The sequence below is a fragment of the Bombus huntii genome, chromosome 2 (assembly GCF_024542735.1).
Source record: "Bombus huntii isolate Logan2020A chromosome 2, iyBomHunt1.1, whole genome shotgun sequence".
In the NCBI taxonomy this organism is placed as follows: Eukaryota; Metazoa; Arthropoda; class Insecta; order Hymenoptera; family Apidae; genus Bombus; species Bombus huntii.
In genome coordinates, this window is record NC_066239.1 from 20,673,786 (window position 1) to 20,693,093 (window position 19,308).

Genomic DNA, 19,308 nt, shown 5'->3' on the forward strand with positions numbered 1-19,308 from the left:
GCTTATAAAATTCTGACGCTTGCTTAATCTAATCGGACAAATATTGATATTACGTCGTTGTACAGACTATTTGCATTATTAAATGGAAGCAGCTCTTTCTCGATTTGTTAGAAAGATGGAAAAGTATAAAGTTTTACTGTTTCTTATACATAATACAGTAACTTGAATAAAATTTTTAAATCTGTTGTGCTCTTCGAATAACGATAGGCAGAAACTGAAATTGATAATTATAATTTCGTGTAAATGAATTAACTAAATGAAACCGGTTGGCCGAACACAGTATACAACATAATATTACTCGATATTACTAAAATCCAAATGAAGAAATTTCTATTGTACTGCTCTCGATGGATTTTATAATCGATAAATGTAGTCATTATAAAATTTGGAAAATATTTACTTGACTCTTATACCTCAATGTCTTCGAGCTGTATTGTATTCGTTCCAATACTTATTTTCAGACAGCATAAGAAAAATCATAGTTGACAATATAAAAATATACCTACATCGCTCAATGAAATTTATAAATTTATTCGCAAATGTACGATTTACGAGAGAAACTGTGAAAACTGTTATCGAGTTATAAATAGCTTTTCATTTAAAATCTTCATTTGCCCCATTTTTGCGACGACACGTTAGGGTCCTTCGTTTGATCGAAGATGATGTTATCGGCGATAGGAAAAATCGTTTTTAACATCAATATCGCGTTGAAAGAATCGTTTTATTATTCATACGATTATTCATCGCGGAGCTAATTGACCCGTGTAAATGCGGAGTTAATGTACAAGCCGCCACCGACTTCGTAAATACGTAACGCATCTGTAATTTCCGTCGTTCTCACTTGTAATGCCATTTTTTAGCAGGAGGCATCGAATTAATTAACCGGTCGCGCGCGGACGCTATTATCCCCAAAAATAATTTCAATCACACGTCACGCTGCACACATTGTCGTAAAACGAATCGTTAACACGAGATAAATACTGGATCTGGCAACGACAGATGGAACATGTATTCCCATATCTCTGATTGTGTGTTTCTCGCGTCAACGAGTACCAAGTAACGCGATATTTATTATTAAATTAACATATATCAGGTTCGGTTGGAAATTTGTCGCGCTGATCATCGTTCGAACATTCTAATCCTACATGTCAATTTGACCGTTCATTGTTTTTGCTCGTACAATATTCTTATTATCGGTTTCCTGGGGTATATTTTGTTTGATAAATCGACGATATAGCGAGAATTCCCTGCGTACTGCTTTATTTTATTTAATCATATTCAAAATATCATTGATAATCTCGTTCGTGCTCCGTTTGTACCATTCATTTAGCAAAGTATTAATGCGAACGATCGCTGCTTCCATCGATTATACACGACAATGAGCGAATTATTATTTCACATGTTTAATTTCGACCACCGTTTTGAAACTCTGAAACGTTACGTTTCAAAAATACGTTCCAAAAAACGAGCTGAAATATTTTAAACTGATTAACGCGTTCATGGTTTCTATGGTTTATGGTTTACAGTTCGTTTATTAACCTTTTCTGTTTTCCGTGGTAGTTGATCTTTCGCATATAAATATAGATTCACTGTGAATACATTTGCCGGTTATAACGTAGAATCCTTCTAATTAATTTCAAATGTACGTTAAAGTATTTCCTATTTCAGTCTTCGCGTTCTTCCATCTTTCTCAAACGTTTCATCGTGTACCTATAGATAATATCGTTCAGATACAGAAAAAGATATCTGACTGAGAAGTTCGAGCAGCGATCGATAATGACTGATAAACACATTTTAACGATCAAACATAATACTACATAGAACATCGCACTCTTATATAAAACAGTAACTTCCGCAACCTCGGACAATTAAAATTTGATCGTTATTTATCTTATTATTTCGCACAATGTTCCTACCGATATTTATTTCAATATAATTGAAAATAATTACATACAAACGAACGAGTCAAATATTCTTTGAAAAAGGGCACAAAATATATTTTATGTCTTCTAATTCGTCTAACTCGTTTATTATCAATTACCAAAAGCGTCGTAGTAGTACCATAAAGATTCTATCGGCAAAATAATTCACAGGAAAACTAAAAGCGTGCAATGCGGAAAAACAAGATGCTGAACGAAAATCTTTTGATACGAGTAACGTGCCTAATGAGTCATCAACGAACGCGGAGAACCGAACGCAGACGTTGCGTAAAGAACGCATCGACGTACTTCCGGTTTTGCAAAGTTGGTGAGTAAAACGCGATTTAATCGCCGTTCCATGGTCCGCGTGATATCGTTGACCCGCGAAACGAACACGGAGCTAGTTGCTCGATCGTAGATGCCTCAGCAATTTGACCTCACCGCCGCTCGATGAGCAAAAATTATCGCAACGATTCTCGTAACACGTCGGCGTATTTCATTCGGTTGTTTCCAGCTGGGACACTCTATCCATTTGGCCTTCGCCAATCGGCTCTGCGAAAATATTTTAGCGGGATGCGAGTACGCGAAACGCTTGAATTCTTGTAAAATGTGCATTCGTAATCCGGCGTAGACGCGAATCCGCCATAAATTTGGATAAACGTCGTCCTTCTCTCCCCCTGCCCCTTCCCGTATCTGTCGTTCACCGTAATTTCAATAATCGTATCGCGCCGATACGACGCACACTTCCGATCAGCGTTTTTCTTCTTTCGTTTCTCTCTCTCTTTTTTCTTTCTTTTTTATCAGAAATCGGATTACCGTGGCTGATTGTGAGTCAAGAATCGAGCAAACGCTCCGACAATAAACAGAGTTACATTATTTCTCTTGCGCAATGCTGTCATCGTGATGTGCATTGATTCGTTCGCATTCATGAACTAAAAAAGAACGTGGTTCGATTTGTAAATATACCTACATCCATACGTTGATTCGTAATTTATACATTTTTACACGAATGTTGTGCTACAGGTGAACAGCAGACAAAATATCTCTTGGAGAGGAGAGATAAAATCTCGTATGACTTTTTTATATCACCGATATATTAATTAATATTCTTGTAACTAATTGCTTTATTTGTATTTAGATATTGCTCGACTCGATATAACTATCATTGTATCAAATACAACGTTTCATCTCAATATTCGATATTTAACACTAAAAATACCACACCGGTATAAATAACTGGTTCTACAATTTTATAAATGTGTCAACCTTCCTTTAGGGATCGTCGTCCCAGATGGATTAATAATACCAAAAATGTACTACATAACATGGAATTCCTTCTGTAAGAAAGTAATAAATCAATAAGTATAAAAATATTCCGTTATTACGTATTTTTTAAAGACCAGTCATTTTGATTGGTTTTGATAGAAATAGCTTCGTGTTAATTATCGGTAGTTCTAGCGTTAAATACTTCATCTTTACGAAACAGAAGAATTATACCGATACTTTAAATACTCCCAATTCAACTATCTTTCATTGTTCCTTCACTGACGTATGCTAATTTAATCAGTGATAAAGGAAGAGAGGTACATAATTGAATTAATAACCCGACTAAAAGTAGCAGTGAAACTGAGTTTCAAGTTTGTCAAATTTCCTTCCAAATATTCCTAAAGAAATTATTAAAGGAATATTCCTCGATGAACTTAAATGTTTAAGAAGCTCGTGTATCAGCCGAATTCGGCGCGAACATACGCCGTTGTTACATGTGCGTTGTACAAATTTCGCTATCATATAGATCGCCTAAATATTATCCATTTTCTGTTAGGAGCGCGTTGGAGGCGCGTAAAAACGTATATATGTATAGCTATCAGCGTATTATGATAAACCGGAATTTCGGAAACTCTAGAGCGTTCAAGAAACTCTTGTGTGTTATGCGTGTGTGTTCGTGTTAAGCCTTCCGTGCAGTGCGTCGTGGGTAGAACCCAAGTATTAGAAGTTGGAAATTTCAACGAAGAGATTACAACGAATTAACCTGGAAGGAAGTTCGCGTATAAGAGGGATGCCGCGTTTACTAGAAGCTCACCGAAGGAATATCGTTCTGTGAAAACTATTATTTCGCAATAGCGAAACGAATTTCGATTAAATTGTCGGCTCGTTCCGACTACAATGTCCCGACACTGAAAGAATCGGTGGATAAAAAAATTGCAGATGTCTGATAAGCGAAGATAACTATTCGTAATAAAATTATATGGTGTAATATACAGAGTGTCCCATTTAAATCGACCTTCGCAAATTATTCATGAAATTATTCACGATTTCGAACAGAATACAGTAGGTACGTTGTCAGTAATTTTTCTATAGGTAGAAACGCAGAGGACACATGAAAATCGATTTTATGTTTACCATAGACTTTGTTCAGTTTAATTTTTAGTTATTCAGTTTGGTACATTAAAATTTTATATAGATATTGAATTTTACTGAATTTACCGTATGCGGTAAAATTTTCCGATGAAATGTACATACATAAAATTTATTAAATTGTATTTATACTATAAATTAAAATTATCCTGTGATATCTGCCTTGGTTTCTTTATAATTACTGAGTTTTATTGTCTTTTAACATCTACATTTTTTTTCTTCAGTAGAATTTCTATTTTTTTTTTTTTTCACGATATAGAAATATCTGAAACATGTAACAACTACCCCTCGTCGACTCTATCACTGTTAATTGCTGTCTCACTTATTGAAATTTTTTTGGAATATGAATTTTTATGCCCTTGTGTAAAGTTGTAAATCGGTAGCGTATATCCGCAGTGTATATTTTTCCACCTTTTCAATCCATATTGGATATTAACTATCAAATACATTAATTTCTGCGGAGTTCTGTATACTTGATTTAATAATACATCGAATTCACATTGCCTGATTTTGTATATAGTATAACGAATAACGAAATTTAATACGGAAATTTCGATGGAAGCTTGAAGCTAAATAGGGATCTGAGGAATGTTTAATCGAAATATAAATATTTAAGTACAAACACCCTATTTCGTTTAAAGTTGCATCATGTAAATTTCCTAAAAAAATTTTAACATAATATAAAACATCGATAAATGAAACGATCTTACGATTTCCCGACGCTCTTCGGTTGAAAAACACGTTATCGAAGCATAACTATGATGCGTTCAACGTTAAACAGAGAAGAGAAATATAAAAAGATAAATCAAATATATTTCGATAAACATGATTAATCTTACAAATGGATTACTCACTTGTATAAACTAGAATTCGTACAGGATTTCGACACCTATATGTCAACAGTACCAGACTTTACATATCGATAAATTTCGTTCGTCGAAATTTTCCCTTCAAGTCACTTTCGGTTCGAGAACGTCCCGATGTAACGTGTCAGAAGGATAATGGTAACTAAATTCCGGCTGAAACAAAACTGAAACAATACGAAGTGTCGTTCTCGAAGCGAGAGGGTTTTAGCGCAGTTAATCAAGGGCTCTCGTCCCATCAGTCGCGGAAAACGCGTGGCGGTCGTGGTCAGGAGTGAAATTTAAATGGTAATTTTCAGCCGGATTACACGCTGTGGAATTATTCGTGGTCCTCACTTTCGCAGCTCCGGCCGGCTAATGCCGCCTTATTTTCATTGCGTTCAGTCGGCCGTGCTATAAATAATACACGTTACTTCCTTTGCGAGCCGCGTTCATCACATTTATAATACACTTGAGATAGGTATCCGCCGTGCATTCGTTGGATACGGCCATCGTATAATTTTAACGCTACCGCCTGGCCTTTTACGTTTACGAGGGTCGTTTGCCATTGCATTAATTTCTGCGTTCGTCCCGCAACGTTTCGAAACACGTGTCCGCGTTTCTGAAACTAGGCGCGTTTCGCTGTTCGCGCCACTTCGTATCAGCCCTCGGCTGCAATCGATACAATACACATCCGTACACGATGCCAAACTGTACGCGTCCATAACGTGCGTTCATTGAATAAATCGCGTCTGTGTATCTTTTCTCCGTTACTCTCTCCCGTTTTTTCCTCCTTTTTTCCCCTTTTTTTAGCTTTTTTCGTTAGCAGGCTCTATTACGTGTGACAAGATTTGCAAGTGTTGGCGTGTACGCGCGAATAAGCAACGATACAACGACGTAGAAAATAGGAGAGAAACCGAAAAAAAGGAAGAAAGAATGATACGCTTTACCAGCCACAAATGGAACACCATTTGTCGTCGTTTCAATTGTTTTATTTCCGGATCGGATTTTATTTACTGCGGAGTAATCGAAATTGCAGTCGGTCGTAGTAAAAATTATATAGAGACCGCGTACGGCGAGAGCGGACGCTGTCGCGTCTACGTTACAGGGTGAAATGTTGCATGGATAAATCGTAATCCGTACGAGGCTAGTTCAAATATTATTTTTCCGGTGTTTGTTCCACGGTCGAGTTCACGCTGAAAATGTACACGCGCGGATTAATCAAATACAAGCGAGACTTGTAAAAGCGAAGTTACGATAACGTCGCCTTTTCGGGGTCGTCGTGAAATTTTTTGGAATAGACGATGTAGCATTCTTATTCGTAAAAAAGAACTAGACGAGAGTAAGAGGGGGGCATTGCCAAAGATGTCTCTGGTTTTCGTCTCGACTCTAGAGGGTATCGCAGATATGTGCAAGATCCAACGATAACTCGATGAAAGTTCATTTTTATGGTTCGAGCACGTTTAAGCGATAGGTCTAAACGTGGACCTGGCAAAGCCTGGACACCGTACAACATACCTAGATTTACAGAAAAAGAACGTGATAGAATACAATATTGGTATTCTTGCTGTTAATATCACTGTCGGATATTATCGTAATCGTGCGCTCTATCGTAATCGTATCTCGTGATTAACGTGATTTCACAGAAGTTGATATCTACTTAAGCTAGTACTCAAGCATCGATTAATTTTCTTTCCGCTATATGTTTTTCCTCCTACGACCGCATCTCCGTTTCGTTCGTCTCACCAACTCTCGATTCGCTTCCTTTTTCGGCTCACGGCTCTTGTTTCACGCGAGTTTCTACCTACCGGAAATGAAGAACGTAAGTTCGCACCGTGAGAGTGGTTCGCCAACCTTTCTCGCCCGTTGGAACAAAGAATCAAGAGATAGAGTCAAGAGAAAATTTTGTTACGGGCAATCAATGTAGACGCGACGTGGACCGGGAACTATCGGAAAGTTCGCAGCCGTGTGAGACAACGACGAACGAGCAAAGAGCAAGAGACGAGAAAAATAGGAGGAGGAAACGTGATCGAAGTTCGCCACGATCGTGCGACGGCGCTTACGCCTACGCGACGAATCCACCTGAACGACATAATTTATGTAATATTTCAATGCTCGTATCAAGTCATCGTCGATGTCTTATCAGTTCCGCGAAGAAGTTGATTGCTCTGATTTAAAAGCATACGGTATAGCGTTGGACCTTCAGTCGAGAACCATGTGGTGCATGTTGTTACTGCTGTGCACGCTGCAATACGCGCTCTGTTTCCAACCTCGGATTATAGGGGGACAGGACGCGTACATCACCGACTGTCCATATCAGGTGAATTGATCACGGTTTACGCAATTTTGTCGCTAAACATTGAGGAAACCCATGACCAAGTTTCTCTGTGTTAGGTATCCATTCACGATCAACAAAAACTGTTATGTGGAGGCTCCATAATCAGCCAAGATTGGGTGTTAACGGCGGCACATTGTGTTTCAAGGTTCGCATAAGTAGAGTAATGGAACAATCCGGCATCGAATAGATAATTTACTAATTATCGAGACGCACGATAGTCGCGTAACGATGACTATTCACACGTTAAATTGTAATTCTCTTATAGCTTAGGGGCCTGGGAACTTAAAATTCGCTTGGGTAGTACTTTTTACAATAAAGGTGGCACGGAGATCAAGCAGGGGCTTCAGGTAATTCGCCACCCACAATACAATAGCAAGACATTGGATTACGATGTTGCTTTGATAAAGGTACGTTCCTTCACCCCTAATTTTCCAAGTACATTCTAATTTTTTAAGCGTACAGCGTTTCATCGTGTTTGGTGTCTCCTTTTCGTTTAATCGAAATTTATATACTTAAATCAACCTCTGTTTATTTACACTGCGAAAATTTCTTCCAATTGTTGATAGGTGTTTCCTTTTACTAGTCAAAAAGTATAAGATACGATGTTCGTGTTATAATATAGAAAAGGAAATGATTTCTGATCAAGAGCATTTCTAACGATTATTCGATAACATTTTGTTAGTTTGTTTTCCGGTTGTAATGCGTACGTATAACCAACCAAATGTTTCTCAAACCTGCCAAAATTTTTCTCGAATAACTTTAGTCACGATATTTTGATGACCCAAACTAATATACCACGCACTGTGATAAACAAAATTCTACTTATCGTACATCTAAAACACGCACAAACAGTTGTAACATTTTCAGTCTGTCAACATTGATGAAAATTAATCCCTGTTACGTTCCTATCTCTTATCTACGATACATACAATAGTAAGTCACGATCGAAATACAGACTTTTTGAAGGAAACTGGAAGATCTTTGGTCTAAACAATATTTGTCGACTACACCTTTACTTTATTCTCTCGTATCTTTTCCGCGAGAAATCACGTAATTCTACAAGTACACAAGTACTTGAAAATTTGCCATTAAAAAATAGAGATAAATCTATACCGTGACCTTAAAGGATCCTACTCGATCGTAATTTGTAAATTCCATAGCTAAACTTAAAAACGATATCTGTTCGTAGTTACCGCAGAAGATATCTACGAGCGAAACCATGAAACCGATCACCCTGGCGTCTTATTCGAGCTCGGTAAACGCCAGAGAAAAAGCAGTGGTGACAGGATGGGGATATGTGACGGTAAGTTCTTGGCTTACCGTCTTGGATAAACCTGCGTTTGACGCGATCACTTGACAGTTTGGTCAACGTTCACGTTCGTAAATATTAAGATTTGTTTGTCGATCGGTTGACAATATTCGCCGCTTCGAACGCGCTTCACAGACGTTCTGCGCTTCGGAATGGTATATTATTCGGAAGATAATATTCCATTATGTACTTGTAGGAGAACGGTCCGATGTCGATCTCGTTGAGAAAGTTGACGTTACCTATCCTAGACCAAAAGGAATGCAAAAAGATTTATAGTAACGCAAACATCACGGTGACGGACAACATGATATGCACGGACAGTCCGAACAACGAAGACGCTTGTAAGGTAAATTTCTAAAAGTGTTCTTTTATTCTTTGTTTCTTTCGTTTCAGAAAGTTTTATTGTACCGTCGTATTGCACTATGATATCGAAAGTTTGCTAGATGCGTTACTATTAACGAAACTATTGAGAAACGAAATTTATTTTTATCGATATTTTTAATGTCGCACGACCCACCTTTGTGACTTACCTTTCCACGTACCACAGGGTGATTCCGGAGGACCGTTAGTGTATAACAAAGTCCAAATTGGCATCGTGTCTTGGTCCTTGGGCAAATGCACAGATCCCAGGTTTCCCGGAGTGTACACGCGAGTTTCTGCTGTGCGACAATGGATAAAGGAGAAAACGCAAGTGTAAAATTAATGTCCCTCGGCGTACAACAATCTCGCAAGTCTTAAATTTACAAATAGCGTCAGTAAATTTTTGATAAAGACGGAGAATAAAAGTACGTCGAGAAGTCCTATCTATTATCCATCCATCAAATTAATGTCCTAGTTTTAGCGATTCAGATTTATTCGCGTCGTCATTTCGAGATACGATGACACTAATTTAACAGTATATATAGAAAGATAGAAGAAGTTATATAGGGAAAATTCTCCCTACATTTAGATATATCTTGTTTTGTTTTATTCTGTTCTGTTTCCTTTTCTAGAAACGAAATATCAGAGTTCTTTAAATATCTCAAATATTGATAATTAAAAGGATTCATAAAATAAAAAGGATTAAACTCCGATGATTATCGATCTAATATCAAGTCTTTTTTTACTCTGACTTATATACATACGTCGGATCGAATAATATTCTTATGGGTCCGATACGAATGGGACTTTCAACAATTGCGCGATTCAAATCGTGATTTAGAAGCAGAAAACGAAAAGAAAAGAAAATGAAAAAAGTTAGATGAACTAGACGAACTCATCAGCGAGGCTTATTTAGCAGACTTCGACGTGAATGCGGGAACGTTCAATATTGAAAGGATTCTTCTTTTCCGAGCGTATGCGTGATTTTACTGCTGGTTTGCAAACATTCGAAATTTCGACCGAATTGAAAGTAAATCCAGTGAGTTCGAAAATTTATAGAATCGCAAACAATTTCCGAACCGTGCGATTCAAATGACTCCCACGCTGAAAAATATAACGTTTCTATTCGTTTTGTTTCCTCGAACCTTCTGTAAGAAACTAAAGGGAAACTTTCGTGGTTTCGTTGCTCGCATTCTTTACCGGAAACGGAGCAATGTTTCTCCTTGTTACGAGAAAAAGAGGATCACAACGGATCGAAAGGAATTTAGTTATTAATAAAGTTAGAGTTACTAGAGATTGGAAATTCTATTTGTTCGTTGCAGTTTTTGATATTCAACAGACACGATGCGGCTGAAGCGAGACAACAGACTTGCAATAACATACGCTCGATTTAATCGCTTCGCTTGAGATCGAGACAGAAGTATGAAGATTATAAACGTAACGTTAATAGTCACGTTACTTTCGATTAACACGTTGTTAACAACCGATTATGTACGTCTTTATATACTTATACATACCTACGTACAGTGGTTCACGAAAGTAGTAGGACACCTTTTACGAATATACTATATGTTTCATAGGAGATATTCTGAGACCCGATTAACGTACCGAGACACCACTATCGCGATTATATTCGTGAAATTTGAAATAAATCTGACAAATCTATCAAAGTATAAAATTGTCTAAGTTGTTATTACAGGATAGTTTATAGTATCTGATATTATTAAGCGTTCGATAAGTTATACAGCTGTTAAATCATATTATTGAAATTTATATTCGATTTTTTAATTATAAACAGAAACAATAAAAAAATGTTATGGATTTCTGTTATGGAAGAAACATTGAATAAAATGAAAACTCGATGGTTCAAATCTGAAACATTCCTCGTCAACGTAAACTTTCCCAACGAAAATTTTAAACAATTAGCGTCGCTGCAAACTCTTCGCCGACATAATTGTTTCCCGTTTCAACAATTAACGTTCTATCGCGCAATCAAGCAATCTTGTCCGAGGCGCACTTTTCACCGGCAAGCGTAACCATCCGAAAACCGTTCGCTCGTCTATTCTCCGCCATTTAAGCTTAATTCTTGCGTTAACTCCGCGGGCGTAGAAATCGGGTTGGATTTTAAAACACGTTAACCGAAATTTGAACGTCAATTAGCGGGTACTTTCCGAAAGTTTTCAACTTAAAAGCGAATTAACCGGGGCACGGTCGATTGTCGTTGCAAACGAAAAATAACTCGACGTAACTATCGCGAAATTCTCGCATCTACGAATAATGAGACGAGCACTTTTGATTGGAAACTGGAAATTTAATTTCGGTATCGCGCCAATCCGCTAACGGCTGATAGAAAAGTCGATCGTTGTCGAGAATGAACAATAATCCCATGCGATTATCGCGATTTTCGTATCCACGAATAAAACTATTTTCGTTACATTAACATAAAATGAAGCGAACACTTTCGTTCTTTTTATTTCGGGAAGTGAACATTTTATTTCTCCATACGATACCAATTAGGCAACGGATACAGAGGCGTTTGCAGCGCTAATAAATTATCGGAGGAAATATTTCGCGAATGCCCTGAAGCAATTAATGCTTCTTGCATCACGAAGTACGACGATTAAAGCAGTTTACTTTCCATCGGATCGGCCAGACCGCAGCCGATATCGCGATACTGTTCATTTTCTTGGAAGAACTACGCAATTTTAAGTGCCGTCGAACCATATCGATGAACGGTTACGACATTATCTTAATGGAGGCAGAACCGGAAGCAATAATAAAGGCCATTCGCCGCGATAATCAATTCGCCACGGATGCCTTTGCGAAATGGTGCTACTGTTAGCTGAATGAAAAACCTTTAGCCTTATGAGTAACCATTAATTTTACAAGAATAATGCAGAGTTTCGATCGATAAAATTTTAAACCTTCTTTTTATTCAGCTTTTTATTCACCGAGAAGCAAAGAAAAAGGAGTTGTAGTTTATCGTAAAAGAGAAGAAAAGATTCGAAAGGAGTGAATGATAGCTGATGAATGAAAAGCTGACGTCTGGAAGGAAAGTGAATTAATAATAAAAAATAAAACAAGTTAATTTGCAGTTCGAGAACTTTTCCATATGACTATGCATCTTCTTTTACATACCACAGTATACAAAATGCGGATTTTTAATCGATAAAGTATTTTTATATTTAAATCTGAACATCTAAATTTCATACGTAATTTTTTCATCCTTAAACGATCGCTTTTCTTTAACGACTAAAAAAGGTTTCTTAATCCAAAAAAAGATGTTAATTTTCTATTACATATTAGTAAATATTTCCTTATTTATAAAGATATTTGCTAATTATAATAATAAATATTTAGTAAGTTTTTGGGAAATATGAACTCCTTAAAAAGTGTTTTCAGTTCTAAAACAGCATAGGTACACATTGATATGAAAATATGCACACAGTTACTGAATTTCAACGATACATTTTGAAGAGATAAACTCGTTTAAATATATGAATATATGTACATTTACAAATTTCTTCCATTACATGTTTATGCATGTAACCGTGCGGTGCGCGTTGTACGATTTATCTTTTCCACATTTACAAAATGCAACTTTTAATGGCAACAAAGTATCCGTTATTATCGTATAACATTAATCCTCTTTAACAGCCGTCTTGTACTTCCAAAACGAAAACGTCAGTGAGTTAAAATCAAAAACCATTATTTCATGAAAAACACATTGCGACACACGAAGACGTTTTTAGGTTTAATTCGAGCAAACTTTTTTTACGGCTAAGTTCGTGTTTCGACGAATAAAAATGTGTATTCGAAATCCTTATTCTATCATTCACAATACGAAACGCTCGAGTAAATTATTCGCGTGAAATTCGTCTATTCAAACACATAGTCTAAGCCTTTTAAAGCTAGAAATTACTCCAATTCAACAACTTATGCGGTCATTCAAAACTTTGGATATACATATATGCTCCGTTTTTATTTTACATTCAATCGCAGATTATACGAAGTTTGTATGTTTCGATGGAAAGAAGAAACGAAATTCTCAGCGTAAAATTGAAAGCATAAATCGCACGTACCATTAACGATTCCCTCGTATTCTCCTTTAACTTGACAAATTCTCTAGCAAAAAGCACGAATCGATCAAAAATGAATCCAACGGGAATTACGATATGAAATTTATAACGCTACAGTTCACAGTTTCATCAACTCTCTCTCTCTCTCTCTCTCTCTCTCTCTCTCTATCTCTCTCTCTCTCTTTCTCGAGCTCTCCTATGAGAAAGTTAAGAAACATGCTGTACGTATGCAGCGCGATGCTGCATGTAAGTCGGTTCTGCTCGTTCTCGCCTTTTCTTGTCGGAGGCAGAAGGCCGTTCGTTATCGAGAATTATTAATTTTACGACTGACTCGGACGTGCTTGAGACCTTCCGTCGGTATGCCGTTGCATAAACGATTTTGCAGCTTTGCACAGATGGCTGGCTCGTAAAGGGCGGCGGAAACAAGCGTCGCCATTGTACGTGCCGGCGTTGATCGGCATCTTCGTCTCGTAAAGAGAGCCCGATTCTAACAGAGAATTTACCCTGGCCGATTGCGCGTTCGTAAGAATCATGTCAGACTCGGCATACTAATGCAACGGGCATTACGTTCCCCGAGCAATCGATATCCTTTTAACAACAGTCTGTCGTTGCCTGTCGGTTCGTCGGTTTCTGCATCGTGTGCAACGAACTTGCCTAATGACTATTCGATACGTTCCGTGTATTTCGAATTTTCCTCCTGATCCCACGGGTCGGTTACTACGATTCTTAAACGAGAGTCGAATTGCTGTTGTTGCTTGCGTCGTTGGAAATCGATCGTCCTTCGCGCATATTTATGTCAGATGTCTAAGACATACGAGCAATTACGTTTTAAATGTACGCAGTACGCGATACGTTTTACGCTGTCAAATTATTTTCACTTAATAGAACGATTTCCATGGTTAGTATACTTTAACAAGTTATAAATTATAAATTCGTATATAATTGTCTTGTTTCTTCAGATTCCATCTCTAAGCTTCGTTGCTTCACGCAAAGCAGCAACTGTCTCATGTTTTTCACGTACATAGAGACAATTTCCAAGGGAACGACTTGCTTCTTATAGCATCAAAGATATAGTATAACGTTAGTGGAATAAATACACTGCAATTTTAAACATCTTTAAAATTCTATTAATTCGATGGTATCAGAAAGAAACGCGTGAAACGCTTGTGCAGAAATTATTGATCTCTTGGTACCGTAAATAATCGACCCACTAAAATGATTCTAAAATGAAACTCTGCATGTTACATACGTTTTTTACTTGTTATAATGTTTTTAAAGAAAAGAAAAGCAGTTGTTTCCAGAAGAAATAACGTTATCGTGCGGTCACGGCGTTGAAATTTTACGTTAGTCTTGCTGCTTTTACGTAATCGACGTGGAATTCAGGTCGACAGTCTGAAACTTTCGTGGATCGGACATTTTTCTCGTGTTCGGGTAAATTGATACGAAGGACAATTAACCCGAATATCGAAATAAAAGAAGGGCGAGCCTTATGGCGACCAGGTAGTTCTTGAACCAGGTTCCCAGCATGTATACGCCGCTGTTGTTATTGCAGCTCGTTCTACTCGGGCTCTCGCAGAATTTTTTCACAGATCGTACGTACGATTGGCCTGTAATTCGATAAAAAAACACTTTGAACGCTTGAAGTACTTAAGAAGGAAAAAGCATATCGTTATAATTCATACTTTGCTTGCTTTCATTCATCCCACGATTTACTACATTTTGTCGCTGATTTAAAAAAGATTCGAAGGATTTTTAAATTTCTAGTTAAATAAGAATTTATTAATTCGTATGGATTTCAATTGGTAAATTCGGCAACATCTTATTGTACAATATTAATTGTTTATTTATTCAGTCAGATATATTAAATTAGTGTTTTCGTATCGTTCGTTTATAGTCTTAAATTATTTGCACGTTAAATTGCCTTTATTTGTACGATAAATCTATTAAAATTGTTCTATTATTTTTCCGTAGCTAGATTATTGGCTCAATTTTTGATTTATTAAACCGAGACGAGCACGCGATGCTTTTAACAGAGTGCAATTGTCTCTTACTCACGATTATTCGATAGTTCTCGATTTAAGGGAAGTCATTAAATTCTATGGAAATTCATCGAACGATATCGCGCTTTGATTAGTAGTTTTTCAACGAGCAGACAAGTGGAAACGCAAATTCAACTATTGATTCTTCCAGCTGACGAGAGTCGCATCGTAGGAGGCCAGCCAGCAAGTATCGATGAACATCCGTACCAGGTAAGTATTCGAAACGATCGTTCCCGCAATTGGCGAAGATTAATTGGTGGAAATCCGTCGAGTGGAAACATTTCGTCTCGCGGCTTGCGCCAAAACAGCCCATTAAGGACCGATGTATCTTCGTGTACAACGATCGACGAAGCTTTACGTTCGTTCACCTTTACCTGTCGAAGAAAAACATCGTCCGTCGAGTCCATCTCTTTCCTTTTTTCCACGTATTATCTCAAGTTGCTCCCAAGTTCCTCTTAAGTTCCCTTCTTCAAGGCGAGCAAAATTAACCATCCGGAAATCCTCGACTTGATTCTTCCTCTTCGAGCCACGTGTCATCGAAAGAAAAAGAAAAATATCGCGAACGTTGCGTTTTAATTTTCAAATCCTATAAATTTACGAATACTATAAATATGAAAAAAGGGAATAATTTAGCTCGAATGCAGCTGTAATTTTCTGGTCGTGACCACGGTCACGAGTTCGGCATTTTGAAACCCAGTCGCTCGCTCGATGCAGATATCAGGAAAGATATTAATCCTCGTTTAACAGGCTGGTCGTGTTCCGTATTTCGACGATATTTTCTCCATCACAAATTTCACAGTTGTTTCTGGCCTGATCGTCCGCAAAATTGATACACGCCGACTGAAATTTATAGGTGTCTCTTCGATTTAACAATCGTCACGTATGCGGTGGCTCTATCATTAGCGAGCAATGGATCGTCACAGCCGCGCACTGTGTCCAGAGGTACGTACCCTAGTACTAGTTTCGTTAACAAGCACCATCGATCTCGTTATGCAACGCGTGTGTATCTACGAATAGCCCTAGTCGCGAACGATGCGTTAATGAGCGTTCTTTCGTTCTGTTTCGATTTCAGCCCCTTGGTTCGTTTCTTTTCGATCAAGGCAGGCACTTCCGACCTTACGGAGGACAACGCCACTGTAGTCATCGCCGAAAAAATCATCACTCACGAGAGCTACGACAGAAGCATCGCGGATTACGATATTGCTCTGATTCGGGTGAGTAGGATTTCTCTGCTATTTTTTATTCGAACGTTGCCGCCCTTTTCATCGAAATTGGCGCGATTTTAGGCTGTAGAATTGTTCGTAAAATTGTTTGTAAGTAATAGTAAAACGAAAGAAACGACAATTCTATGTGAGAGGTTAGCGAGCCACTTATTTTCTGGACCCTGAATCGTCGAATTTCATTGTACACTACTCTCTTGTATTTCTGCGCGTGCCTTTTGAACTTAATACTCGTATATCGCGAAATAAGATATTTATTTTTTCTAAATCTATTTTGTTTAACCAGAAATTCGAAACAGTCTCATATCGCCCAATCGTATAACATCGTGTAGATTCTAAGATACGGGAAATTTCGAAGCGAATGAAGAATTAAGAAAATTAGTTTTCTACAAAGATTCAATATCTATCCGTACTGATTTCGAATCGATTAATCGAAATTCTGATTGATATTAAACACTCGAAAATTCCAATAATACCTGACTGATCTTTTTAAAGAACGGATTTTCACGGATACCTTGTTGCACGTGATACAAAGTATGGCTTTCTTAAGAATCGACACATTCGCGTCTCAACGTATAACCGTTTCCTACAAACTAAACTCGTAAACTATTCGTAAGACTGCAACGGCGATCGAACCTGCAAAAACTTGGGTATCACGAGCAAGGTAAAAGCGTGACGACTTCACGCTCCATTTCGAAGCGGTTGAAAAAAGCAAGCGGTAACGAAAATCCGGGCGGTCGGTGAAGTTAGGTCTAGGGCAAACCGAGCGTCGATCGACAAGGTTTATTTATTAACGGGCCTCCGTGGAATAAAGCCGAAGAATTCAATTACCGTTTCACAATCAATTCCGCAATGCACAGCCTCTCAACGGTTGGCACCGTTCAAACCAATTACAATTTCAGTTGGAAAAGCGACTGGTGTACAGTTCGCGGGTAAAACCGATCCTGCTGGCACCAATAGCCGATCATTATACGGCTGGCAGCAATGCGATGGTTACCGGTTGGGGAGTTTTGAGAAACAACGGTCCACTGACCACACGGTTACGTAAAGTGCAAGTACCACTCGTTTCTAGCGCTCAGTGTTCCCGTTTGTACATGACCAGACCAATCACACGAAGAATGATATGCGCTGGTTATGTGAATGCCGGAGGAAAGGATGCCTGTCAGGTAATTCGATGTCGTTAATTTGTTAGTAGCTTTCTTCCATGCGAATCAATACACTCGTGGCATTAATTCTATTTCAACGTAGTCATTAAGTTAATAATGTTTCGTCCCTCAGGCCATGATCGATCACTTACGATTAATCGATCGATTATATTAAGGTTTAGACCAAGCGGACGAACGTTCGCTCTTCTTCCACTTTGGTATACCTTGAGAATTAAAACGCCGCAAACGAGCATTCTTTCGCCATTTGGCGAATGTTCGGAAATACCGAATCGGAAATCGAGCATTCGCAGGACGTTCGAACACCCGGTTGCAACTAACAATGCACCAGAGAGTTTGTTCGATTCTTTCAGATGCTCCATTTAATCCTTACGAACGTCCGCTCGCGTTCTTGTTGCGTTCGAATGTTGCGAATATCTTGTAGAAGCAAGAATTCTGGCGTTATAGAAGAAACCCTAGTAACTCTGTAATTATAATTATAATTGCAAAAAAAAACTCTGCATACGAGAAATTTAGGATTAGGAAAAGAATCTCCCAGGGAAGAGTGACATGATTATCAGATATCAGTGTTACGAATATTGAAATGACGTTCCATTGAAATAAATTCCTCCCCCAATAACTTGAAACCGATAAATAATACCGTAAACTTATGGTACAATATACAGGGTGGTTAGTAACTGGTAGTACAAGCGGAAAGGGGGCGATTCTACGCGAAAAAAGAAGTCGAAAATATAGAATAAACATTTAAAAATTTTAAAATTTAAAAATTTAAAAATTTAAAACTTTAAAAATTTAAAAATTTAAAAATTTAAACATTTAAAAATTTTAAAAATTTAAAAAATAACGTCAATCGAAACAACGATCTACAGTAAGATCCGTTATAACGAGATGTGATAAAGTGCATGCGTACCGAGCGAAAATTCAAAGTCGATTTTCTCGAAAACAAAGCCTCAAACAAAAAATTTTTATTGTATATTTTCGACTTCTTTTTTCACGTAGAATCACCCCCTTTCCGCTCGTGCCGCCAGTTACCAACCACCCTGTATATGTAACATTTGCCGCGTTAAAGATAAGCAAATTTCTAATTTTTCTCAATAAAACTACGATTTTGACAGGGCGACAGTGGCGGACCGTTGGTGCAGCATGACAAACTGATCGGAATCGTATCGTGGGGCTTTGGATGCGCGCGGCCATCTTATCCCGGCGTTTACACGCGTGTGACAGTCCTTCGAAATTGGATCACCGAGAAAACCGGTCTGTGAGCGTTTTCTGTTTATCCTAGTCGCGAGCACAGAACGTTATCGAAGCAACTACGATCTGTGAAATTTTTCCTGCAAACAATTCGCGTCGCTACCACGGCCGCCATCCCCTTTGTTTACAAAGAGAGCGGAACGCGTTCGACGAGCACGAAAACCACCACGATTCGCGGTTGCTTTTTCGCAAATAATTAATGTGATCTCGACGCGCTGAAATGTCATCGCCGACTGCTTTTTGTTCCACAATTAGATCACGGGTTATGAGTATTCGATAATAAATGGTGTTCCGTAGCCCGACGTGGCTCGTTCCCCTTTCCACCACTCAATTACCGCGTACGAATCAAACGTACCAATTATCCTTACTCGTC

The 19,308-nt window shown here is 38.1% G+C and overlaps 2 protein-coding genes across 2 annotated transcripts; both read left to right on the forward strand.

The window, feature by feature from the left end:
• Positions 1 to 4,255: 4,255 nt before the first annotated feature.
• Positions 4,256 to 11,038, forward strand: LOC126875149 (trypsin-7-like). Its single transcript, XM_050637876.1, has 6 exons — positions 4,256 to 7,496; positions 7,571 to 7,659; positions 7,780 to 7,921; positions 8,704 to 8,817; positions 9,020 to 9,169; positions 9,371 to 11,038. Exons 1-6 carry the CDS (start codon positions 7,311 to 7,313, stop codon positions 9,518 to 9,520), a joined length of 831 nt encoding a protein of 276 aa, XP_050493833.1. The 5' UTR covers positions 4,256 to 7,310; the 3' UTR covers positions 9,521 to 11,038.
• A 2,440-nt stretch (positions 11,039 to 13,478) lies between these two features.
• Positions 13,479 to 19,190, forward strand: LOC126878243 (trypsin-4-like). The gene is made up of 5 exons (XM_050640833.1): positions 13,479 to 13,508; positions 16,155 to 16,243; positions 16,374 to 16,515; positions 17,424 to 17,687; positions 18,800 to 19,190. The coding sequence occupies exons 1-5, from the start codon at positions 13,479 to 13,481 to the stop codon at positions 18,944 to 18,946; spliced, it is 672 nt and encodes a 223-aa protein (XP_050496790.1). The 3' UTR covers positions 18,947 to 19,190.
• Positions 19,191 to 19,308: the final 118 nt, after the last annotated feature.

Excerpts from the sequence above, each read along its gene's own strand:
- LOC126875149 (XM_050637876.1), top strand. The coding sequence starts at position 7,311 with ATGTCTTATCAGTTCCGCGAAGAAGTTGATTGCTCTGATTTAAAAGCA. Across the intron at positions 7,497-7,570 it reads TCACCGACTGTCCATATCAG|GTATCCATTCACGATCAACA; the intron begins GTGAATTGATCA and ends TCTCTGTGTTAG. Across the intron at positions 7,922-8,703 it reads ACGATGTTGCTTTGATAAAG|TTACCGCAGAAGATATCTAC; the intron begins GTACGTTCCTTC and ends ATCTGTTCGTAG.
- LOC126878243 (XM_050640833.1), top strand. The coding sequence starts at position 13,479 with ATGCTGTACGTATGCAGCGCGATGCTGCAT. Across the intron at positions 13,509-16,154 it reads TATGCAGCGCGATGCTGCAT|GTGTCTCTTCGATTTAACAA; the intron begins GTAAGTCGGTTC and ends TGAAATTTATAG. Across the intron at positions 16,244-16,373 it reads GCCGCGCACTGTGTCCAGAG|CCCCTTGGTTCGTTTCTTTT; the intron begins GTACGTACCCTA and ends TTTCGATTTCAG.